A 26507-nucleotide genomic window follows, 5' to 3' on the forward strand; every position below is an offset into this window, starting at 1 on the left:
ATGGGTCTGCTGCTAGCAAGGGAGGCTTACCTGGGCCTGGTCCATTGGTTAGGTTAACTTGGAGTCCCATCTGGGGTGCCAAATTGTAGGAAGAAATATCCTGGGTTCTGCTCCAAGTGGGGAAAAAGACACTGGAAACATGGAGACTACTTGGAAAGATGGTTTAATGGTGGACAGGATCATATGGTTTGAGTTCCTGAACAGAAAACGCGAGATACAGCGAGTCCCCGGGTTTTATGCTCTCTCTGGCTTTGAACTTCCTGGGGCCCAAAAAGACTATCCTGATTGGTTGTCAGACTTCCAGGGGGTCGGGGTCTTAGTTAGCCTTGCTGGCTGATGTAATCTTCCCAGGTGCCATGTGGCAAGTCTCTGTTGCTAGATGGGTGCCATTGTGTTGCAGATGTCCTTTGACAAAGGCTTGGGTTTCTGCCTCTGGCCCCTTAACAAAGGGTGGGGGGGGGGGCAGGAAGGTGGGAGCTGCTTCGTCTTTAAAACATGCTTCTCCATTTCTCATCCAGGGAAACATAATATTCTGCCTTTTTAATATTTCCCAAAATATTTCATTCCTCTAGGAAAGGGGTGGGTGCTAACTTCCTACAGAACAAAGGTGGAGGGGGCTTCTAGAAGAAAATAGGATGCTGTGTCAAAAAGGAAAAGGGAGAAATGAACTGGCCTAAATCTTCTCCCTTTTAAAATTTTAAAATTTAAATTTTAAATACTAATTTTAATTTGTTTTAATTATGGGATATTTTTAAAATTGAGCCAAATTGTTTAATCTGTTTTAATCTATTTTAAATTTTGTATTCCTGTGTTTTATCCTTTGGCTGTTCACCGCCCTGAGTCCTTCGGGAGAAGGGCGGTATAGAAATCTAATAAATAAATAAATAAATAAATAAATAAATAAATTGTGTAAGAGGATAAAAGCTCATGAATGCTTTGTTCAGTGTCCACTTTCTGAGCACCGTTTGCAAATACGTGAACAAACCCTCTTTGCTGCTTTCAAGTTGTGGTCTCGGGTAGTTCCATATGCGAATGTGCACTGTTTATAACACCACCAAGGTGGTAAGCGTGAAAAATGATCACAAGTCACTTCTTTCAGTCCCGAGTCTGTAGTCACTTTGAACGGTCACTGAAGGAGCCTGTTGTAAATGGAGGAACTGCCTGTATGTATGCGGCAGGCTCTTGTGTAAACCCGGAGAGCGCCAGCCGCTCCCTTCGCTGCTGAAGGCCCAGCTGCAGAGGCCCAGGAGGGCCGCTGCTCTCTTTCCGTCTCTTGGCAGAAGCCTGGCGTCAAGGTTAAAACGTTCCCGTCGCTTCCAGGAAGCGCTTTTGCGCTTCTTGCACCGGCAGCGCTGCGTAAAAAGCGCAAGAAAGGAGGCGAGCTATGCTCCCCGCTCCGGTCCCTGTTATTGGGGGGGGGGGGATACTTTCTCCCCGGGAACGCTGATTGGGCAATACGCATAGCCTGAGAGGCGTGGTTTGGCTGCGTTGCGATGCCGGGGAGGAGCGCTAAGAAAAAAAAAAAAAACCGGAGTCAGAGCGGGCGAGGTTTCTCCTTCCCTGCCTTCGCCTTCCCGTCGCTTCCCGGTGAGTTTCTTGCTGCACTTTTCCTCCTGGGCCGGGAAGCTTGGAGGGATATTGCCGGGATATTTAAGGAAGGACTCGGAGTAGCCTTTGGGGTGAGGCTTCTTGTGCAGGGCTGGGGATTCTGGGAGATGTAGTGGAAGCGGGCCGTGGGAAAGAAAGGAGTACTCAACGCTGCAGGGCTCCACGGCATGACTTGAGGGAAAACCCCGAACAATCATTGCATATATTGGGGATCCAGTGATGCTTTCCAGGAAAATGGGATGCGGGAAGGGTGGTTCAGAAACGTGTATTTTCCATCGGGTTAAAATGCCTTCTTTGGAGAGGTTAATAAACTTAAATCTGGCATGTCCCACAGGTGCTTTTTTTCAGGAGGCACCTGGGCTTTCTTGTTTTTTCTTTTGAAGAGGCTTCGCTTCTCATCCAGGCAGCTTCTTCAGCTCTGCCGGGACAGTGGGCAATGGAAGGGTTTATATTCCTTGCAGACAGCTGGTAGTCTGCCTCCTTTAAATCCTCCCATTCCCCACTGTCCTGGCAGAGCTGAAGAAGCTTCTTGGATGAGAAGAGAAGCGTCTTCAAAAGAAAGAAACAAGAAAGTCGAGTTGCCTCCTGAAAAAAAAACACTTTTGGGACAACCATGACCTGGATGACTGAGAATCTCTACAGACTTTAATGTGGCATGAGCTTCATGGAATGAGCTTTGTGGCAAAGGATCTGGGCCTTTAGATGTATGTCAGTGGTGATTTAGAAAAGGACCGAAGGCAGAATATCAGCAGCAAAAGGGCCTTGATAGTACAGTGGTCTAAAGCACCCTGTTATTAACACAGCTGCTTGCAATTACTGCAGGTTCGAATCTTACCAGGCTCAAGGTTGACTCAGCCTTCCATCCTTTCTAAGGTAGGTTAAATGAGGACCCAGTTTGTGGGGGCAATAAGCTGACTTTGTATAAATATACAAAAGTATGAAGGCTATTGCTTAACGCATTGTAAGCTGCCCTGAGTTCCGGAGAAGGGCGGCATATAAATCAAATTAAAAAAAAAGGAATGTTGAAATTAATCATGTCAGAGATTCTTCTCCCTTTATAGTCAAAGTGTGCTGGCTCTCTTTCTGTAATCAACTAATCAACTAATCCTGTTAATTCAATGAGATAAAAATAATAGCAATATCACTTAGACTTATATACAATGCTTCACAGTCCTCTCTAAGTGGTTTACAGAGTCAGCATATTGCTCCCAACAATCTGGGTCCTAGTTTTACTGACCTTGGAAGGATGGAAGGCTGAATCAACCTTGAGCCTGGTGAGCCTGGAACTGCTGGCAGCCAGAAGTAGCCTGGATTAACCACTGCCCCATCCCGGCTCAATGGCAGTATGATACTCTGTACAGCCTGAGACAGCAATTGAAAGACCAGTATTGAATACATAAACTTGAAAAGATGGGAAATTACTGCTCTGCAAATATTTTTAAGACCAGAGCTGTATTCTTTGTGTGCACCTCTTAGTATCTACAGAGCCCTCTGCCCAATGTGACATCTTTACAGTATTTACATACAAGGGTGCTTCTAGATTCTACATCTTAATTTTAAAAAAAAGTGCAAAGGAAAATGCAGCCGCCTATACGATCTTTATTGACAGGAATATCCCTGCATCTGGGGTATTTTTCAGTTCTAGGAGTTTAACCTATAAATTCCCCATTCAACATCCTTCCATCTAGTTACTGGCCAAGTTTCATAAAGGTCTTTTTTGACTTAACGAATGAAGGAAACATATGTGCCCCAGAATAATGTTGCAGGATCCAATCTGGGTCAGTCACTGAAACCAGAGGTTTAGTCTTCTGAGCTTTCAGATTTATGCTGGAGCCCATCTTCAGGGAACTTCTCTCTAGCAGAGTGCATTTTTTTGACTTAGCTCCCAAGCCCCAGACTAACTATCTGAACTATAAGAACAAGCTTTGGCTTCAAATTCTGGCATATATGTTAAAGATGAGTAGCTGCTGTGGTTATTCTTGTTTTTCTTGTCAATGGGTTGATTCAAAGATAGTATTTACAGCACAAAATGGAATGAAGATCCTAAACTGAGTTTATAATTTAAGGCGGGGAAGTTAATTCAGAATTGTTAATTAAAGTTGCCAACGTTATTTCAAAAACTCCCTTCTGGGCATTCCATAACTCTTTGTTCTGCACTTTAACAGCATGTCCTGTCCTTCCCAAATCACTACCCAAGTGCCAAAATGTCTAGCTGCAATCTCTGTGCCAGATCATGTTGATCTGATTTCCATAAATCAGGGGTGTCAAACTCAAGGCCCGGGGGCTGGATCCAGCCTGCAGGGTGCTTAGATCTGGTCCGCAGGGTTGACCGCAGGGTCGCCCTGGAAACAACTAAGGACTGGCCTGTGGTGCTTCTGCCAGCAAAACTGGAGCTCGGGAGGCTGCAACGATGGGAACGCACGTGCACATGCACAGATCATCCATGATGACATCTGGGCGGATAGGTGGAGCCTCCCGCCACTTTTACTACTGATTCGCAAGAACCGGGCCGAACTGGGAGCAACCGACCACTGCTCCGGAGGGCCACACACAAGCTCTGTTTTCGCTGGCAGAAGGTTGCAGAAGGCCATCACAGCCTCCCAAGCTCCGTTTTCGCTGGCAGAGCACTTGGGCCATCACAGACACCCCTGACACAAGTGATGTCGAGCTGGCCATGCCCATCCTGGCCACGGCCCCCTGGCCCCCTGAGGTCAGACACAACCCTGATGAGGCCCTGCCATAGATCATAGCAGATCAAGTTATAGTAGTTCAACTTACGACAGTAGAAAAGCCTGGGAACAACGTCTTCCAGTCAGCCTAAACTTTGTGTCTGTGTGCTTCCATCCAACTCTCAGGCTGTTTCCTACCTAAAAAGCTTCTTGCATGTGGGGTCTGTACAGCCCAAGACTGCAATTGAAGACTAGTATTGAATGCATAAAATTGAAAGGATGCAAAACTACAATTTTGAAAATATTTTTAAGGTCAGGACTGTTTCGTTTGCTAACTCAGGTCTTTTGATGTTTTTATTGCAGAAGGAGAACAATGTGTCTCAATCAGAATCCTTTGCGTTCCTCTTTTTAATATATTTTCCATTTTCAGCAGTAATATGGAAGTGACTTTTATGGAGGCAGGTGAATTTTTTAGCCTGTCACGAGACTTATGAAATGCTGCCTCTCCCCCACCAAAATAAGGAACAGGCCTTCTGGAGGAAAAGTAGCTCCACCATTGAATGACATTGAATTATCCTCTTTGAATAAGAAATGAACAAGTGTTTTATCACTTGTTTCAATTTTATCTTCTGAAAAACACCACAGTCCTGGTGATTGTGCTTCATTTCAGCTAAGTTTGTACTCTTTTTTTTCTCTCTTAAAAGCGTCTTCGAGATGTGAACTTGTAATTTCTATATAGAATTAGAATTAGGAAAAAAGTACAAGGACCAGGCTGAATCAGATCAAAATTCTCTGTAGCACAGTAAAAGTGAGTAAGCAGACACTGGAAATTGTTCAATAATAGACCCCAATTCCCTAGAATTGAATTCAGTTCTTGTTGGCTGATGGAAGATTTTATAACAATGTGAAAATAGTTTGTTTTTGCTTTGCTGGGTTTTTAATTTCCCAGTTTAACTTTCATCCCTGAGGTTTCCTAATGGTCTTGTGCTGATTCTGTAAACTGCTTAGAGAGGGCTGTAAAGCACTGTGAAGTGGTATATAAATCTAAGTGCTATTGCTATGTCCATGTAGTTTGATCCAACTTTACTTATCCTTTAAAAATTCAGCCAAGCTATATACAAGTTGCTTTTTCAAACTAGATTTTCAACAGGTGGAGGCCAATTTATCTGTTCTGATATTGATCTTGTGTTCCTGGCAACTTCAGTTTTTGATACACTGAAAACCCGACATTTGCAAATGTTTAGATAAGTAACATGGATTTGTGGTGATGTTAATGTTTCTTCCCCCCATGAAACTTTTAATATCTAGTAACTGGAAACTAGTAGCAGTCATTGAGATGATATGTGAGTGTACGCGATATGTTATTGCTTTGTAATGACAGTACTGCACTGTGGTGTAGCAGTTACGGTGTATTAGTAGAACCGGGCAATGCTGATTCCAGTCCCCCTTAGCCATTGAAATTCCTTGGGTAACTAGGTCAATCAGTCAAACCTAGCTTATAGAGTGGTTGTAGGGAAAAATCAGAGAAGGGAGTGCTGTGTAATTTGTCTTGAGTTCCATGAGGAAAAACAAGATATAAAACGAAGAAAGAAAGCTGTTCAGTTAATGCTGTACCTTATGACCTGGATCAGGGGTCTCCAACCAGTGGTGAAATTCAGTTATTTTTACTACCGGTTCTGTGGGCATGGTTTGTTGTGACGTGTTGTGGCTTGGTGGGCATGGCAGGGGAAAGATACTGCAAAATCCCCATTCCCACCCCACTCTGGGGCCAGCCAGAGGTGGTATTTGCCGGTTCTCCAAACTATTCAAAATTTCCGCTACCGGTTCTCCAGAACCTGTCAGAACCTGCTGGATTTCACCCCTGTCTCCAACCCCCGGTCCATGGACTACTTCATGCTAGAAACTTTGCCACATAAACAAGTGAAACCCCATCTGTGGGATGCAGTCAGCATAGAAAACCAGGCCTCCTCCAGTCCGTGGAAAAACCTTTCTCCACAGAACCTGGTGCCCAAAAGATTGAGAGCCTCTGGCCTAAATGACAATTCACTGGGATTACTTCATTGTTTCTCTCTCTGTCAGAGATTAATGAGGACAATTAGCTGTATTGAAGCCAATGATAAGAGAAGATTCATCAGAGGCAAAAGAAGTAATGGAAAGATCATAGTGTTCTAGTTCAATGTTTTTCAGTCTCAGCTACTTTAAGCGGTCTGGACTTCAATTCCTAGAATTCCACAGCCTTTAACTATAATGGAGCATATATTTTTTTCCTGTTCTAGGCAAATACTATTTTTTTTTTTTTGCCAAGCTCTTAAGTATCAGCTGAGAATATATTAGTTTAAGCTGCTTTCATCTCCTTTTTCTGTGTAGAACATGAGAGAGCTGCAGCTTCACAGTCTTAATGTTGGTGTTGGAGGAGGTTCATTATTACTAGTGTATTACTGTAGTGTTTGTGATGGGATAGACCTGCATATTTGTGCTGATGAGATGACCTTTTTTTTTTTCCTGGTAGAGATAAGATGTGGCTGCTAATAATCGCAGTGAGCTTGTTCCAAGGCCTGGTAAATTCATCCGTACTTGAAGGAAGAAAAAGAGGCGTGGATCCAGAAGCATACATGAATGTTGTAAGTTGTTATTATTATCACTTCGATTTCAGACCGTTTCAGTGATTGGTACTGCATATTTATTTTGCGGCCAATCTTTTCATGAAGTTTGTTCTTCGCTGAAAATTTGGCCTTCAGAGGAAAAGCATGACACCCTGCTCTTAAGTAAATTTTCCCCAGTTGGGAGCAGTTTATAACATGTAAAGGAAAACAATACAATAAAATGCAGAATTTGTAAAGGGCATTAATGCTCAGTGCTCAGCTGAGTTCTTGTGAGATACATATCCCAAAAGGGCAAACATGTAGGAGAGGAAGAGGCAGAGCCAAATGAAACAACAAAATGTTAAAAAGTTATGATATTTGTGTAGTTATTTACCAAACATCTAAATTATATTAAAGTAACCAAAATATCTTTACAATCCCCCAGGCATGTCACAACTTTTGAGCACCCATAATGTTTGGAAGTTGAAAATTGAAAAGTTTGATCCGCCCTACTGGGAATGGTATTAAAAGTGCTATCAGTCTGGAATTGTTGTGTTGTCACAAACAATCCAAGTCCAGGCCTCCAGGAATTTCCTTGATTTTTCACTGTAAGCCGAAAGTCAATATGTTCACCATGGATATTATATCCACACGGAAGTCTGACCCCCTTAGAGCAGGACGATCAATCTTGACAATGTGATTGGATGCATACATGACTCCCATTATATCTGTCATGTACAATAGATACATAGAGTGGCTTTTGGGCACGGCCCTCTCTGCAGTTGCTAAACTTTAGCCAACTGTGAAGGTTGAACCATGATGATGGTTGCCAAAGCTATTGATCAAATATAGAAATGAATTGCTTCAGCTTTATTGCTTAGTGTTAGTTCAACAATCACGTGACAGTTTGTGATGGTAGCTGATTTGCATATTAATGGAACTTTTTAATGTTCCATTTAAAAAATACTTTGTGATTTCCCCCCATTCTTTTGTATATTGAACTTGCTATTTTATATGTTCTGAGATAAGTGAAATAAAATTTCTAAGCCTGTCTTTTCCAACCTCTCTAGGTATTTTGAGAAAGCAGAAAGAGGGAAATTAGCCCTAAAATATAAGGAAGTCAACTTCAAGCTTTCAAACAGAAAGGAAAGAATTTCTACTGGATTATATTTTATAATACATTTTTTTGAAACCAATAAAGGGTAAATCTGAAAAAAAAAACAAATCTGAAAGAAGTTCATAAGGTTCAAAAAAAAAATAATTGTTTATGTTTATCACTTGCTTTACAAAGGACAATTTTAGAAGAAAACCAAGAAAATAAATAAAGGATTATCTTCAGGGTGCAGACAGAAAGTTCAAGATGATGGGCATGATAATGTGGTTGAAGGTCCTTCCCAACATGCTCATAAAAACAGCCCAAGCTTTGTTCATTCTGTCATAGCCACCTCCTTGATCGGCAGAAAACCCTGAATTTAACTTCATGTCTTTTGCAGTGACATCCTATCAATTGCCATCCTTAACCCTCCATAACCATTAAGGTTGATCACCAAAAAGTTATTTACTCCAATTGCTAAGCTTTAAAGAAAAGAAGCTTTTCAAGGAAGGAGCTAAAATCTTCCAGTACTAAAATATGGCTGGGAGAAAGCATTGGACTCCTATATCTGGTTAGATTTTCTCTTAGTTTGTGTGAAGGGTTGACTTCAGATTCCTGATTTTAATTCCTATATACTTCGCCTTCCTATTCTATCAAGTATCAAAGTGGCTAACTTAAAAAATGAATTAAAATGACAGAATCTATAGAGTTAATAACAGACTATAAAAATTGCTACTGAAATTAACAAAAGCCCTGCCTAAATAGTGCAGCTTTGGTCTAGTGGTTAAGATACCAATTTAGAAACCAGAAGACCGAGTTCCAGTCCTGATTTAGGCATGAAAGCTGGATGGATGACTTTGGGCCAGTCTCTTTCTCTCAGCCCAACCCATTCACAGAGATGTTATTGTGGGGAAAATAGGATGAGAAGGGACTATAAAGGTACGTTTGTTGCGTTGAGTCACTTATAAAAATAATAAAAGTGGGATAAAAATAAATAAAAAGCTTTTCAGGTTTCCTCAATGTTGAATGAATGAAGATCAGTGCCAGCGATTAGAGACTCACCTGCCAGAGAAACGACTATTGGTACTTCTCTACATCTACATGTCTCAACATGTCTACATGTTTTTGGGGCAATATCTTAAACTGCTTGTTTAAGTCATTGTGGCGCAGTGGTTAGAATGCAGTACTACAGGCTACTTTTCCCTGCCAGATGCCTGCAATTTGGCAGTTCAAATCTCACCAGGCTCAAGGTTGACTCAACCTTCCACCATTCTGAGGTGGATAAAATGAGGAGCCAAATTGTTGGGGGCAAGATGCTGACTCTGTAAACCGCTTAGAGAGGGCTGTAAAGCACCGTAAAGCGGTATACCGTATAAGTCTTAAGTGCTAAGTGCTATTGTAATCACTTGGCAAGCAGTCCAAATCTTTCAATATAAACATTTTTGTAGAGTAGCTATCACATTTGGCAGCAGTAGTTACTTTTGGATGCTTTTCAAGGGTGGCTCATGTTACAGTAATCCAGAAAATATGTTTGGATATATACATGGCTATCTATCATATCTGTGTTGATCAATAACAATAGAATAGTAATAGCTGTCAAGTTTGAACCACTTGTGAACCAGTTAACCACTTACTGCTATTCAACTTACCAAAGAACTAGGAGGAGGAATGGGTGAGAAAGAATGCAAACGCTTCAAGAATAGACTGTGTGAACCGAGACACACCAAGGTCACTACTGCAGGTGCCAACAAAGGCAAAACAAAATCCTTATTCATTATTATACAGTGTCATCATGATGGGTGGGAGGAAGGGAAATCCAACCATAGAGCATTGTGCTGGAAAAACCCGGAGTTTAACCCTGAATTAAACCTGGTTTTAATTCCTCAGTGCCAAAATGGTGTACTCAAAAGTTTCACCTTTGGAATTTTGAAGTTTCCAAGAGTGCCTGCTTTTTTGGGTGTCTGCTAGTTGGACTGTTGGCAATAGTACTCTATGTAAAGCACCATAATGCTTTACAGCACACTCTGGGCGGTTCACAATGGCAGCCTATTGCTCTCAACCTTCTGGGTCCTCATTTTACTGACCTTGGAAGGATGGAAGGCTGAGTCAACCTTGAGCCCTGTCAGGATCGAAACCCAGGCTGTTGGCAGAGTTGGCCTGCAATCCTGCATTCAAACCACTATACTACCAGTAGGTATATAGAGTGGCATTTGGGCCTTCTTTGGAATTGCTAAACCATTGTTAAGCATCTGTGAACATTGAAGCAAGTGGATAGTTGCCCAAGCTACTTATCAGATACAGAGATGAGTTGTTTCAGCTTTATTTTGGTTCATCGGTCATCTGACAGTTACAGCAATAACTGGTTTGCACATTAAGGGAACTTTTTTCATGTTTACCATAATATCTACTTTGCGACTTTTTTTCGTCCTTTGATATATAGAATTTGCTTTTTGAATGATTTGTGTTTAGGTAAGAGAAATAAAATATCTAGGCCAGCCTTTTTCAGCCTCTCTAGATATTTTGAGCCAACAAACTCTCCAAAATTCCTAGCTAGTGTTGCTAAAAGTTTGCAATACCAGGAATAGCAGTCCAAAACATCTTGAGAACATTAAATAGGTGAAGGCTGGCCTAGGCGCTTTGGAATAACTTAATAATGAGCAACACTATATTTGATTTGTTTCTCTTTTAGAGTGAACTTATTTTATTCAGAGGATATCCCAGTGAGGAATATGAGGTGGTGACAGATGATGGATATTACCTAGGTATTAATAGAATTCCTTATGGGAAATTAAGTCAGAAAACCAAGGGTAAGTATATGTTTGTAAACAGATAATAGAGTATTATGAAAGTCTATAAATCATTTATAAATATTGTCTGTCCTTGTTAAAGTGATGGTTTCCTATTCCCAATATATTTTAATTTGTTTAATTACTCTGCTCAGTTCAATAAGGACATTAGTCCAAGAGACACTTGTGAACCGTTGAAATGGAATGGCCAGGATTCTACTGATCTTTGTGCCTAATAGAAAAAAAAAAACACCTGATAGAATGAAAAAAATTCACTCATCAAAGAGTCGGTTGCTGGAATTGAGTATGTCTAGTTTAACGAAAAGAAGGACTAGGGGTGACATGATAGCAGTGTTCCAAAAATCTCAGGGGCTGCCAGAAGGGGGAATCAAGCTATTCTCCAAAGTACCAGAGGGTAGAACAAGAAGCAATGGGTGGAAACTAATCAAGGAGAGAAGCAACCTAGAACTAAAGAGAAATTTCCTGACAACAATTAATCAGTGGAACGACTTGCCTCCAGAAGTTGTGAATGCTCCAACACTGGACGTTTTTAAGAAGAGATTGGATAGCCATTTGTCTGAAGTGGTGTAGGGCTTCCTGCCTAAGCAGGGTGTTAGACTAGAAGACCTCCAAGATCCCTTCCATCTCTGTTATTATATTCTGTTCTAGATAGTGAGATGAGTGGCCTATAAATGGGTGGCATATAAATTTAGTAAAAAAAATAATTCTACCGTACTATTGCTGCCATAATGCTTCAGATTGCAAGGTGTTTCAGCTTCTTAAAGGTATGGCAAATTAAATAAATGCAACCCAGCAGGAAATCTCAGTTCTTGTTTTTGAGGTTGGATATCTTCATCAGTGATGTCAAGCCTTGAGGCTAATTTGGCTTCTTGAGTTTTCCTGCTTCTCTGTACAATATAAAAAGGAGACCTACCCATCCCAATTCTTTTCTTTTCTATGAGATCATTTGCAACCATCTCGGCAGTTGATGGTTATCCGGTCCACTACTTTCTCTAAAAATTTAGTAACTGTAGGACATTGTAAAAACATGTGTTTTAAAGTATTGTCTTTATTACATCTCCAACAAAATTCTGTCTCATAAGATCCTTCTTTTTTTTTAATTCTTCTGTAGCCCACCCTCCTCCTCCTTCCACCCTCAGGTTGACTGATTGATATGCTCAGCTGAATTATGTACCATGCTGAGGGGCTGAAGAACTGGCTCAGGTGCCCTTTAAACTTAGGTTGTTTTTGTTGGTGGTGATGTTTCCACCTGGTTTGTTATTCTGCCATCCCTACCCTCTTTTATCCTTGTCATTTTTATTATCATATTTTAAATTATTATTTAGCATATGCTGACAGCATGACAGAAGAGAAGTAAACAAATATACACAGTCCACATAATTGTATATAAAACTTCTATGGAGATTCGGCAGAGGTCTCATAACTGGATGTCCAATCCAGCTATCCAGGCATTGCTTCGTGCAGATCTTCTAGGAAACCAGAGAATACACGTTGTGTGCAGTCTTGCCTAATATGTTTAATACTTTGCATATTGGCCCCAGAATCACAAGGGGGATCTTTCCATCCCCACTGATATAGGGTAGAGCAAGGGTGTCAAACTTCCAGTGTCATGTTGCCGTCACGTGATGTTTCACGATGTTTTTTTTCCTTTGCGGAGCTGGGGTGGGCGTGGCCTGAATGTGATGCATCCAGCCCATGGGCCGCCAGTTTGACAACCCTGGGGTGCAGTCTCTTCTTCCAATATCACCCCTAATTCTGTTCAGTTACAACCGGAGAGAACGAGGCAAGTCAAAATCAGATGACTTGGTAGAGGGATCACAAATGGTCAAACCACAAGAAGGTACCTTTGTTTTAAATTGGCAGCCCCCAACCTTTTGGGCACCAAGGACTGGTTCCTTGGATTTTCCGTGGAGCAGAGAGGACGTAGTTTCACATGCCAGCATCCCGCGAATAGCGCTTTGCTTATGTGCGCGGCCCAGTTTCTGCCATGCCGGGGACCAGTGTCATTCCACAAATCGAGGAATGGGGCCCCCTGTTTTAAATCATTTGTAAACCACCTAGAAATCCTGAGAGTCGGGCGGCATATAAATATGTGAACCTAATCACAAATTCATGAATTCTCCTCTTGGGAATCTCTTTGAAGAGATTACATTACCATCAATGTATTTATTCATCGAATCTGCTGTCGTTCAAAGAAAGGCATTTGTACACAAATCCACAAACGGCTGTGGAAAACTTTCTTGCCTCAGGAGAGGATGTTTTTTTTCCTGCTTCTAACTATGTGTAAAATGCTTCCCTTTCAGAACCAAGACCAGTGGTGTTTCTGCAACATGGCTTACTTGCTGATGGCAGTAACTGGGTGACTAACCTAGACTATAACAGCCTGGGTTTTGTGCTAGCTGATGCTGGTTTTGATGTTTGGTTAGGGAACAGCAGAGGAAACACTTGGTCCCGAAAACACATCAAGTATACCACAAAGGAAAAAGAATACTGGATGTTCAGGTAGACAAATTTACTAAACATTAGGACTTCTTTGGTTTTGCCCCTTTACCTATCCTTTTCTTTATGTGCCATGTGCCTGCTTTTTATAGCTTTATTAATGAAAGCGTATGTGTGCATATTATAGATGGTGGCAGTAAGAACTGCTAAACTGCTATTCTAAAGCAGGAGACCTAGCTAGAGTAATAAACCTAGAGCAGACCTGGGCTTCTACAGCCCACCGGTCACATCTAGCCCTTTAATTGTCCCTGTCTGGCCAGTGGAGGCAGCCCTATTGGTTCTATACAGCTAGGAATAAGAGATAACACTTGATTATTGCCATTATATGACATTTATATAGTTCACGCTGTGTGACAAACTGGTGCTAGTGCTGATATCTAAGGAGGACGACATATGATGGTCGATGCATATTGCTTGATTTGTATGGTGAATCACTGCTATATGGGTGAAACTGACTATGACTTCTTCACCAAATCCATAATATGTAAACTGGCCGTTTTGCTTTCATAAAGAACATTGCCAATTACATTTTTGTCCTGGCACTTTCCCAAAGCTCACTTTGGCAATTTTAGGAGCTGAAGTGCAGAAATCTTAAAAGTTCTTGAGATTGAGAAACACTGGATTAAAAGACCTAGATTCCAGATGACTCCCACCTATAAAAGATCAGTGGATATTTTTTAGCCAGTTGCTGTTTCTTTGCATAGATATCAAAGTTCTTGTAGTTTGGAAAAATGGGAAGAGTGAATGGTGTGTAGGCCACATTGAGCTCCTGAAGGTGGAATATAAATCCAATAAATGAGAGTGTATGATGTATCTAATAAAAACAAGTAAGTAAAGAGGGGGACACATACACACTTCATGTGCTTATATTCTTCTGGGTAGGTTGCAGGATCTTGAGAAGCAAACTATGGAATCATTGGAAGACTATACAAATAAAAATCACAGTGGCATAAAATTGGTCATGATTCTTGAAAGCTTTTTTGCAGAATGCAGAGAGGTTTCTCAGATACTCTTATTGCCGTTGCTAATCTTAGTTGCATTTTATAGTTGTTTCATCTTTAACTTAGTCTTTTAAAACAAGCCACATCTCCATTGTAAGTAAAGAAGCTAAAAAGAAGCTAAACCAGAAGTATCTTGATAGGTCAGTAAAGGACTCATGAACCCTAATATGACTTGAACCCTGGTATCTTTCCCTCATTGACTGGATAATATTTCAACGTGTGGCAGCTTGGATAATATGGATCCTGCTTCTTTATGTTATGTGTAACTGATGGATTCACCTCTCCTCTTTAGTTTTGATGAAATGGCTAAGTATGACATTCCGGCTTCAATAAACTTTGTCTTGAACAAAACTGGTCAAGAGCAACTCTTCTATGTTGGTCATTCTCAAGGCACCACCATAGGTAGGTTAACAAACTACTTTGCTAAAATTACACTGGTAATTTTAATAGCTATGTAGGTGAAGTTGAATGTCATAATGCTTATCTATAAAATAATAATTATCCCTAATACAGGTAAATAATCTTCATCAGTATTCCTTACATTGATGTTTTCCAGATGAGTTATGACTGCAGTTTGTGGAATGTGTAATCTGAAGGGTATTAGTTTAGGAAAGACATGTTTTAAATAATGGAAAGTATTTATGTATGAAAGTTTGAATGAAGACTTTAAAGTTTTGAAATGACTCTGGACTGAATTAAAGATGTCTTGGACCAAATGAATGCCCCAATTTCAGTGGAACTCTATAAAGGGATATATGCTTACAGGGGTCTCCAACTTTGGAACTTTAAGACTTGTGGACTTCAACTCCCAGAATTCCTCAGCCAGCAAAGCTGAGGTCCACAAGACTTAAAAGTTGCCAAGGTTGGAGACCCCAGGCATATAGTGTGTCTGCACAATATGTTAAATCCTCCTTGTGGTTTGTTGCCTGCCTATTTTAAAAATGTCACACCCTATGTAATTAGCGGATGCCTGTGTAAAAAAAGAAATCATTTTTTTTCATCAAAGCAAAAGAGGTTTTTATATCAAATTTCAGAGTGTTTAATCATTTTGAAAGCTGCTTTGGATTTATAAAGAAAAATGGATGAAAACGTTCTTCAGGCACAGAGAAAGTCCCCTTTTGCTTTAATGATGCTAGCTATAAACTGAAATTTATAAAAAATACAGTTGCTTTTGTGGAATATGCAACAAATTGTTTTCCTACTAATTTTGTTCAGACGCCTAGTTTAAGATCTATTCATATCTTTCATGTTTCTCCCTCCTCCAGGTTTCATAGCGTTTTCAACTTTTCCAGAGTTGGCAAAAAAGATAAACATATTTTTTGCATTGGCACCTGTTATGACTGTAACATTTTCATCCAGTTCTTTGCTCAAACTTGGAGAGATTCCTGAATTGCTAGTTAAAGTACGTGTTTTGTTTAAAATATTTGCTTGAACCACAAAGTGCAGATGTTAGGTGATGTAGCTAAGTACTACATTTCTTTTTGTACATACTTGAACAAAAGACCGACGTGCCTTTGAACAAAAGTCTTAACAAGGAACCGAGTTTTAAACAAACACCACCTGTGTGACTTGAGATGTTCTGGGGCATCATAGATGATGGCTGTCTATTCTGCTTCCTCCTATTTTCCTTCCATAATGGGGAAGAGGGAGGTTGAGCTGACCCAAAGTCGCTTTTTAAAGATGTCCATTACCCCCTCCCCAAAATTATTGAAAGCTGTCCAGCAGAGGTTTTGAAAGAAAAAACACCACCAAAACACCACATAGGGATTAATTAACAGATTTAACAGATTAACAGAGTTGGAAGGGACCTTGTAGGTCATCTAATCCAACCCCCAGCCCAGGCAGGAGACCCTACACCATTTGTGACAAATCCAGTCTCTTTTTGAAAGCTTCCAGTGATGAAGCTCCCACAACTTCTGAAGGCAACTTCTGTTCCATTGGTTGATTGTTCTCACTGTCAGAAAATTTCTCCTTATTTCTAGGTTGAAACTCTCGTTGATCAGTTTCCATCCACTATTCCTTGTCTGGCCTTGGGGTGCCTTGGAAACTATCTTGACCCTTTCCTCTCTGTGGCAGCCCCTCAATTATTGGAACACTGCTATCGTGTCTCCTCTGGTCTTTCTCTTCACTAGACTAGCCACGCCCAGTTCCTACAACCATTCATCATATGTTTTAGCCTCCAGTCCCCTAATCAAGTCTGAATATCTTTTTTATAATGTGGTGACTTACTTTCACTATAAACTATAGTGAAACAATAAAAACTAAATTTTTATAACACTATAAAAAGTTACTTTCTTGGCCTTGTTGCTTGCAGCGCCTTGTTGTGCAGAATCTTAAAATGAGTATAAAATGGGTAAAATCCTAATTTAAGAAACATGTGAACTATTATAGATTAGATGTCACTATGGATGGATTAGTATTTGAGAAAAAAAAAATGTTGAAAGCAGTTCTTCTGATTATCAGTCCCAGCTTACAGGTAGTCCTCAATTTAACATCATTCTTTTACTAACTGTTTAAAGTTACAATGGCACTGAAAAAAGTGACTTATGTGTCAGGGTTCCAAGTAACACCCCCAACGAAAGAAAACTCCGAGGCTTGAGTTTCCTCAAAGTTCCATTTTATTAGAGATGCCATATTGACACATCTGGGAAAACCCAAATCTGAGAGCTTCCAGGTTTCCCCACCCAAAGCAAAGTTCAAGACCCTGCCCAACACCCACATGTCCATCACATGGTCCAATCAAAACACCGTCCCAACTGGAGATGCCTCCCAGCTCCAACTGTCCAGGTGCAGGGCAAGATGTCCTTGACTCTCTGAGAAAGGAATGTTATCATGACTATATATCACCCTGCCTCCATACACTCCCCCCTCCCAGTTTCCCACAGTAGTAAATGTGACAGGCCTGAAGGCCCAGTGAAAAAGATGGCTTACAGGTTTTTTTTCACACTTGCCATCGTTGTAGCATCCCTCTGGTCACATGTTCAAAAATTCAGATGCTTGGCAACTGATCCATATTTATGACTGTTGCAGTGTCCTGAGGGCACTGCAACATCTAATATAACATCTGCAGGGTTTCTCTTAAAAACTAGCAAGAAAGGTTATAAAATGGGGCCAAAACTCACTTAACAACTGGCTCAATTGTGGTGGTAAGTTCTTCTGGTGCAGACAAAAGCTTATAAGCCCTGCATTAGGGTAATCAAAATCTTGCATTGATAAAATTTAAACAATGAAATGGTGTGACCTACTTTCACAGGACTTGTTCCACATTGCACACTTTGTGTTTCTGCATGTTGTTTTATTAAATACTAGTAGCTGGATACCCCTGCTTCGTTACAAAACTATGCGATTGGGCTTGATAAATTGACAGTTAAAGCTTGAAAATTTATGTAGAATGTAACTCCTTAGCATCAGCGCGTGTTAATATAAGGCAACTGGCAGTTGGAACAGACAGAGTTCTTTTCAGGAGGGGAGGGGGAGTAGAACATCTAACTCCTTAGCATCAGAGCATGTTAATAATAATAAGAAATACTAATAATCTGATGGCCATTTCAAAAAATCCTTTATTAGCGAGCACCTAGAAGCCAAGAGAAACATACGTGCCAGGTTTCAAGTTTGTAGGCTTTATAGTTGTGGAGATTTTGTGATGAGTGAGTGGTATTTGGCTTTTATACATAGATAGAAAGATAGATCGATCGATGATAGATAGATAGATAGATAGATAGATAGATAGATAGATAGATAGATAGATTAATTTAACCTTAATCTTAACTTTAATCTAGGTTAAGTGGCATTCTCAGTAGTAACACCAGTTCTGTAATACAAAAGTTAATCTTTGCTGCCAATAGCTTAATTATGCTGTCATGAGGCAAAATTTACTCTGAAGTACTATGAATTCAGTATTAAAACCATAGTGGGAAAATGGACCAGAATGTATCAAATAAAGCAGAGTTTGATGATTCTGTAATTAACATTTAGCATTTAAACAATGTCCCCCCAGTGCATTGGTTTGGCTCATTCTGCCAGTTGTAGATTGAGAACGAGAGATGTTCAGTTGCTCCAAGTTCTCTATTGAGTTGGTGCCTAGAAAATACTTGTATTGAGTGTTGTATGTTTTACCTGTTCTTACTACTGTGAGGTTCTACTGCCAACTTTCTTGAAAAGATGAAGTACCCTACTCAGGTTGAAAAAAAAATAGTAATTGCTGATCTTCTTGGCATGAGTCAAGAGACTTGATAGCAGTTTCAGTTTCACTGAAATAGCCACGAGGATCCTGCCCACGTGAATTAATCTGCTGAAATTAATACAGAATACATTGCAGAAAATGTCCTGAGTGTCTCCGAAAGCTCTATTAAGAGTGAGCAATCATACGATCTGTTGTATATTAAATCAAATGTAATATTTTCTCAGTGTCATGCTCTCAGTTCTTTTTTAGAATATGACTCCCTTCTAAGTCCAAGCCCCCCGCCCCCTGCAAAATACAGATTGAATGTTACAGGAAGACAATTTCTGATTAAATATTAGGAAAAACTTCCTAACTCTAGGAGCAGTTTAATCATGATATAACTGTCATAGTTATGATGCCATAGTATATATGAAATAAAAAGCATATTTTTAATTCTGGTTTTCCACATTGAAAGAAAATTAGTAGATGTCCTTAATTAACTTAAGTAGATGTACTTCTATCCCAAATGAGGGAGTTGACATTCCTTGAATCAGATATGTGGCATTTTTCTGCCTCTTAATGACTGGGTAGATTCATCGCAGGAAGATTCAAAAATAGTTTATTTTGTACCAACATAGGTGAATCCATTCATTAAGATCTAGCAGAATATGTGAATGAAGCCATATCAGCTTACTCAGCTACATTAAAATCACAATGGTAATGTGTTTAGCATTTAAAATTTTTTAATTGAAGTTTATCTTAATATAAAATTCAAATAGAAATAAAGATTTATTTATTTATTTATTTATTTATTTAAATTTTTATACCACCCTTCTCCCGAGGGACTCAGGGCGGTGCACAGCCAACAATAAAACACATATATCCATAAAATTTAAAAAACAGTTTAAAAAACATATTAAATAATTTGGCCCCAATATTATATTATTTTAATATTAATAGGAAAAATGAGAAGGGAAAAGGGGAAAGGTAACTGGGAAGGAAATAAAAGCAGTGACTTCCAACTGCTTTTAGGTGAATTTAACGTTTTTTTAAAAATTAAATGTAAATTTAATTACAAACTCCAAAATCAAAATTTCATCCCCCCGCCCCACGCACACCATTTTGAACGCAAAATCCGGAAGCGGTCTCCTGAATGTAAACAAAACTGCATATGTTCTTTAATTAAAACAGTTAATTTTCTCTTCTCTGCAGCTCCATCACCGTTTCCATCTATTTTTTCCTTTGTAGGAATTGACATATCCTTTCATTTTTGCGCATACGGAATTTTCGCTGCAATTAACATAGTTGATAAATGTTCATATTTTTTTCCCCAAGATCTTTATTCAGTAGTTCTAAAAGAAAACTTCTGGTTTCAGTTTTATGTTTATTTTATGAATCTTCTGAATTAAAGGATAAACCTGCCTCCAATATTTCTTTGCTTTATCCTAATTCTACCAAATATGATAAAAAGTACCTTCTTTCTAGCAGACATTTGAAACACTTTTATACATCTTGGTCAGATTATCAGGTGTTGTGTACCATTGATACAGAATTATATATATATAATTCTATTATATAATAATATCTTTCAGGTTATTGTTCAGTGTAATTTCATTCTGTTCCTCCACATACAGTATTTTCTCACTGCTGTAGCATTGTGACCAAGGGTTTTTTTTTGTCCACTGAATCATACAGTATGGATTTATTTTCCAAATTCAGCGTCAGTGTTTTGTAAATTTGGCAATAACATAGAACACAGAATAATAGGGTAGAGCAAGGGTGTCAAACTCGCGGCCCGTGGGCTGGATGCGTGACACGCTGGCCACACCCACTCCTGTTTTAGCAAAGGGGGAAAGTTGCGATACATCACGTGACGACATGACGATGTGAGTTTGACACCCCTACTTCAGAGGTTACTACTACTACTACCTTCTGCCCATGGCAGGAAATCCTAGATCACACTGGATAAATGGCTGCATAGTCTCTTCTTAAACACCTTCAGTGATAGAGCATCCAAAACTTTGGGAGGCAAGCTTTTTCACTGATTAATTATTCTCACTTTCAGGAAATTTCTCCTTAGTTCTAGGGTGGATGTCTCTTGAATGATCTTCCACCCATTACTTATTGTCCAGCCCTATGATTCTATGTTAATCATATTTAGAAGCATCTTTATTTTCCAGTAAAGTGACCTATGTTATACTATTCTTATTTTGCAGGAAATATTTGGAACGAAGCAGTTTCTCCCCCAGAATGCTCTAATAAAATGGTTTGCTACCCACATCTGCGGCCGTATTTTACTTGATGATCTTTGTGGCAACTTTTTCTTTCTCCTGTGTGGATTTAATAAGAACAACCTAAACATGGTAAGAGCGTGAATTAAAGAGCCTAAATGTGTAAACTCTGTTTTGAAAGGAAATGAATTAATCTGTAAAAAATTTTAAAAAAAAATAACATTGTGCATGTTATCGGACAGGCAAATACTCTCTTCTAAGATTATATCTCAGCTATTTGGTAATGAAAGACTGAGAATCATAGCCAGCTTAAGAATGGCAAGATGGTGTCTCTCAAATGCTAAAGATTCCCTGAAGTTGAACTGTTTTTCATTTGCCTAAATTAGTCTAGTTCAGGGGTGTCAAACTGGATTTCTTGGAGGGCCAGATCAGCATTCTAGTTATTCTCCACAGGTCGGCTGGAGGAGGGGGAGGGGGGAAGGAGATGGGACGGACGGCCCCCTGCAGCACCCTGCTGGCCAAAATGGGGTATGGGGAGGCGCAGCCCCCGCGTGCCCTGTTTTTGGCCTGGACAGCCTCCTGTAGCACCCTACTGGCTAAAACCCATTTTGGGTAGCAAGAGGCCATCCAGGCCGAAAATGGGGGGGGGGGGGAAGGGGGCTGCAGCCCTTTTCTGCTAGCAGAGGCACTGTGGGCCAGTCCTATTTCCAGGCCGGCCCCGCGGGCTAGATCTAAGCACTTAGCGGACTGAATTTGGCCCGCTGGCCTTGAGTTTGACACCCCTGGTCTAGTTCATTCAAAAAATAGTCAGATCAGCCCTTCTTAGCTTTTCCGAGATTAGCCAGGGTCAATTGCATTTGGACATAATGGCCAAATGTTAAGTCCTGATGCACTTTTCCCTTTAAGATAAAATTTTAAAAAGAAGTAATTGATATACTTGGTTATAGATTTAGCTAATCATTTCACTGTGGTTTTCAGAGCCGAATAGAAGTTTATTCAACACACTGTCCAGCTGGAACATCTGTCCAGAATATGCTTCACTGGAGACAGGTAGTTGAAATTCCCAGGCTGATTGATTAATGCTTGCCACAATGGTGTCTAGGTTATTGGCTTGCATTTATGAGTCATGATTCTAATGTTAGCTTTTACTCTGTTGCAATTCTGCATGTGCTGTTCTAGGAGTAAGACAGTGGTGGGTTCCTCCCGGTTCAGCCTGGTTCCGCCGAGCCGGTAGCGGTGACGATATGACGTCACCTAAGCAGGTCTGCCCCCCCACCCCCCCGCGTTATTCTTACCTTTTATTTGACCCCACCCCCAATCTGTTGCTGCCTCCTGAGTCCCAACTGATGGCTAGAGGGAAAAAAACTGTTTAAACTCTTGCCCCAAGGTTTCAAATGGCTGCCCTACAGCTGATCAGTGTTAAAAGAAAACAAATGAGTAGAGCGGTACTTGCAAAAATACATGAGTAGATCAGTGCCTGCAAAAATAAATGGGTAGACCTGTGCCTGCAAAAATACATGAGCAAATCAGTGCCTGCAAAAATAAATGGGTAGACCAGTGCCTGCAAAAATACATGAGTAGATCAGTGTCTGCAAAAATAAATGGGTAGATCGGTACAGCTCTGCAAGCAGTTAAAAGCCTGCTAAATCCTAAATAATTGTCACATGACCATCAAGCCACGCCCACATAATAAGCCATGCCCACAGTACCCGTAGTAAAAAATTTTAGAACCCACCCCTGGAGTAAGACCAGCTGAACTTTGGAAGTCATACTTCTAAGGAAATTCCCTCAACAGGAGGTGGATGTTAAGATTACTCAGTGCCATTATTTGCACTAAGTTCTTGATGCCTGCCAGTATGGGAAGACTTTGGAAAATATACACAGCTCTGTATTTCTCAAGGAATGGGCGGATAAACAAATGTTACAAGAAAATTGCTGCACCTGATAGTTTGTTTTTTCTTCCAACATATAATAAATGCCACAGAGCAGAAAGGCAGTAAATTGAATGGATGGATGGATGGATGGATGGATGGATGAAATGTGTGTGTGTGAGTGTGTGTGTGTGTGTGTCTGTGTGTGTGTGTGTGTAAAAAGTTAAAATCTCTGGCGTTTTCCCTCATCATTAAAAGTCTGTTAATTGAAATACTTAAAATCCTGGCTAAAATCCCAGCTTAAAATCCTCCAAAATCCCAACAAAACACTTTGTATGAGACTCTGGCTAAAATCCTAACCAACACTTTAAAAGTTTTCTTTTTGGCAACGTTTCGACAAGCTTCAACAATACTAGAACAGTGGTGAAAGAGGAACATCTTATTAAGAGAATAATTAGGGAGGCTATCGAAATTAAAAAGAGGCCGCAGAATATGAATAGATGAGATGACGCTTCTAGGTTATCAAGTATTTGGAGACTTGCACTGAGGGAAACTCAAGTTTTAACAGAGGATAGGCTGAGATCTCAACAGGCAATCAGCGGTGTTGTGATGCCTACCAGAATCCTTCGTTCTTTGACAGTTAGTAATAGTGAACCAGAGAAAGCTGGGCCTTTAACATGCAGTCAGGCTGCAGCTAGGATAATGAAGCAGGAGAAAAAACTGCTGCCCTCCAATCAGGACACAGAGTTGCAGGCTAACCAGCATATGTCAGCAGCAGCGAACATAGAAAAGCGACAACTCCGATCTCGCAACATACCCACAGCTTCTAAACTGAAAGTAGGGGCCCTATGATGACAAGTTAAAGAGCTTGTCGAAACGTTGCCGAAAAGAAAACTTTTAAAGTGTTTGTTAGGATTTTAGCCAGTCTCAAAAGACCTTACAAAGTGTTTTGTTGGGATTTTGGAGGATTTTAAGATGGTATTTTAGCCAGGATTTCAATTAACAGACTTTTAATGATGCGAGAAAACACCCGAGATTTTAACTTTTTACATATACACACCTGCGAAAACTTGAGAAGACATACATACACATAGATACATAGATACATAGATACATACATACATACATACATACATATTTTTGAAGGCATACACACCTTTAAAAGTAACTTTATTTTCAGGTTGTAAAGTCTGGGGAAAACAGAGCATTTGACTGGGGAAGCAAAAAAGAAAATATGGCTCATTATAACCAGGTAAGAATTTCCAAGGGGAGAGACATATTAGACTGCAGTATTATCAGATAACCAGTATACAGGTCGTCCTCGACTTACGACCACAATTGAGCCCAGAATTTCTGATGTTAAACGAGACAGGTGTTAAGTGAATTTTGTCCCATTTTATGACATGTCTTGCCACTCTTGTTAAGTGAATTACCGTAGTTGTTAAATTTGTAACATGGTTGATAAGTAAATCTGGCTTCCCTATTGACTTTGCTCGTCAGAAGATCAGAAAAGGTGTCCATGTGACCCCAGGACACTGCAAATGGCATGAATATGAGTCAGCTGCAAAGTGTCTGAATTAAGATCACGTGACCATGGTGATGTTGTAACTTTGAATGGTCACTAAATGAACTCTTATAAATCGAGGACTACCTGTAATAATAATAATGATGATGATAATAATGATGATGATGATGATGCTTCCTACTCCTCTTCCTCCTCCTCCTCTGCAAATACATAATTTTTCTTGTGAATGGCCTTATCCTAAGGCAGTGATGAGGTGTCCCCCCCCCTCTTCCCCATTTATAATTGTGCTTTCTGGGCAAAAAAAAATCTCCATTTGTATCTACTTAAGGAGTTAATCATCTGTGGAAACCTGTTTCAAATGAAGTGGCTAAAATGTGTGCACTGATTTGTAATTGTAGAGGGAGGGGGGAGGGGGAGGGAGAGAGAGAGAGAGAGACCCCCATGTATAGGACGCCCCCATGTTTCATGTAGAGTAAGTAAGCACACACAAGCATAAGATGTGCAGAAGCCATCTTATTAGAGAGAGAGTAATATAAGAACAGGAAATGCATCACAGGAACAATAGATATGAACTCTATCATAGTTGTTTCCTGGATCACATGGCCACTCTAGGCAATGTATACAGGAAAAAACTACAATAGAGAGGAATGATAGAGCTGCATATAAGGTAGAGAAGCTGGAGGATGGGGATGGGGCACGCCTTCTCTCCGCCTCCCTCCCGCCCCCCGCCCCCCGTATATAAGATGCCCCTCCATTTTCAAGTAAATATTTTAAAGAAAAAGTAGCATATTATTCATGGAAAAATACGGTAGTTTGTCCCAGATGACTTGTTGAACAGATCTACAGAACCTTGGCTTTCCAGTTGTTGCCAAACTACAACCTCAGCCAGTTTGCTCAGTGGTGACATCAGGATGAGAATCTCTTTGGATTTTTTAACCATTATTTTTCTTTCTTACTTAGTCAATACCACCTCCCTACAAAATGGAAAAGATGCTTGTTCCAACAGCTATATGGACGGGTGGCCAGGACTGGCTGGCAGACAAAAAGGACGCTGCTATATTAATGTCTATGATCCCAAACTTGATATACCACAAGGAGATCCCAGATTGGGAACATCTGGATTTCATCTGGGGCCTTGATGCCCCACAGCGCATGTTCAGAGATATGATTCAGATGATGCGGAAAGCTCAATATGCCCATTGATTACTTGAAGTTGTAGTCCCAAAACACTGATGCAGTGTGAAAAGGAAGTCTTGCTTTTTACCTACGTATAGTATTATTCTGACACAAGCCTTCTAGCAATACCTTAAGAAACGGAAACTGCATTTGTCATATACTGTAAGTTTTTTTAAATTCATGCAGTTTTAATGGAAAGGCAAAAATAGGTAGTGAATGATACCAAACGCCTTGCACTGCTGTTCTTGCACTATTCAGATAATTTTTGAAATGAGGGTTAGGGGAAAAAGACAATTTATTGAACCTTGCTAATGTCCATGATACCGAGGTTGTGAAAGCTATATAAAAATGGCTGTCCATGTGTGATTATTTTATTTTGCTTATTTTGTTGGAACAAATCCCTTTCAAAGTGCACTTAAATAGTTTGGATAGGGAATCAATAAGGATAACTAGTAATGGTTTAAATTTTACATCTGTGAAATTTACGTTGACAACTCATTCCAAAGCGCACACTCCTTGTCTGCTTAAAATGTAAAAGAAGCACTTGGAAAGCAAGCACCTTAGTTCTTTAAACACAAATGATCTTGGAAAGTTTTTACAGAGTAGATTTCCTGCCTTAAAATCCTCCTGTGGATTTTGCAACACGTACTTAAAGGTGCACCTCTCCGTAATATGGAAAGAAGAAATATTTTTGTTTGTTTCAGTAGGAAAAGGCTTGCAGGGCAGGCTTCTTGAATTGTAGTCCTAGTTTTGGAAACAGATGCATGCTTTATATTTTCTGGGACATCTGGAAAACTTGGGTGTTTTCGAGGGAGTGGGCATTTTAAAGGCAATATCATGTGTAGAAGAGACTGTTCTCTTGGAAATAAATTCTTGATCTTTTATAATGAAATATGCTTCAACTGCCTTAATTGCTATCCTGAAAGTTTTGAATGTGTATTAGAATTAAATATCGAATGAAATGGGTTGCAGATCAGTGGAAGAACTTGTCTGCGGTGTTGGAAAGTGGCTTCATTGCAACAGAGCTTTTCACCAGCCTAAGAAGGCAATGCAGAACAACAAAGAGCAAAAATTGAACCCAGTGAAGATGGTTGTTTTCCTTAAACTGGTTGGAATGAGATTTCTTCTTCCCAAGAATGTTAATGTCTTGAATGCTAGAGGTATACAGACTCCAGCAGATTCCATCCTCTGTCATATACATCTTACGGCTGTGTCACATGGGGCATTATGAAAATGTTAAAAGGAGGATTCAACATTAAGTCGCCTGAATATTTTGCCCTTAA

General features: G+C 40.0%; 1 protein-coding gene across 3 annotated transcripts; it reads left to right on the forward strand.

Annotated features, from left to right (window-relative positions):
* Positions 1-1363: 1363 nt before the first annotated feature.
* Positions 1364-26116, forward strand: LOC132711964 (putative lysosomal acid lipase/cholesteryl ester hydrolase). 3 transcript variants are annotated; one of them, XM_087871746.1, is made up of 11 exons: positions 1542-1587; positions 4641-4735; positions 6787-6898; positions 10642-10759; positions 13063-13261; positions 14552-14661; positions 15525-15661; positions 20638-20784; positions 21631-21702; positions 23704-23775; positions 25009-26116. In XM_087871746.1, the coding sequence occupies exons 3-11, from the start codon at positions 6794-6796 to the stop codon at positions 25249-25251; spliced, it is 1203 nt and encodes a 400-aa protein (XP_087727872.1). In that variant the 5' UTR covers positions 1542-1587; positions 4641-4735; positions 6787-6793; the 3' UTR covers positions 25252-26116. The 3 variants fall into 3 exon arrangements, with proteins under 3 accessions (XP_087727870.1, XP_087727871.1, XP_087727872.1); XM_087871744.1 differs by lacking the exon at positions 4641-4735 and having other exon boundaries at positions 1364-1587; XM_087871745.1 differs by lacking the exon at positions 4641-4735 and having other exon boundaries at positions 1537-1679.
* Positions 26117-26507: the final 391 nt, after the last annotated feature.

This window comes from Pantherophis guttatus, chromosome 6 (genome assembly GCF_059756535.1).
Source record: "Pantherophis guttatus breed Tessera chromosome 6, ASM5975653v1, whole genome shotgun sequence".
Taxonomy (NCBI): Eukaryota; Metazoa; Chordata; class Lepidosauria; order Squamata; family Colubridae; genus Pantherophis; species Pantherophis guttatus.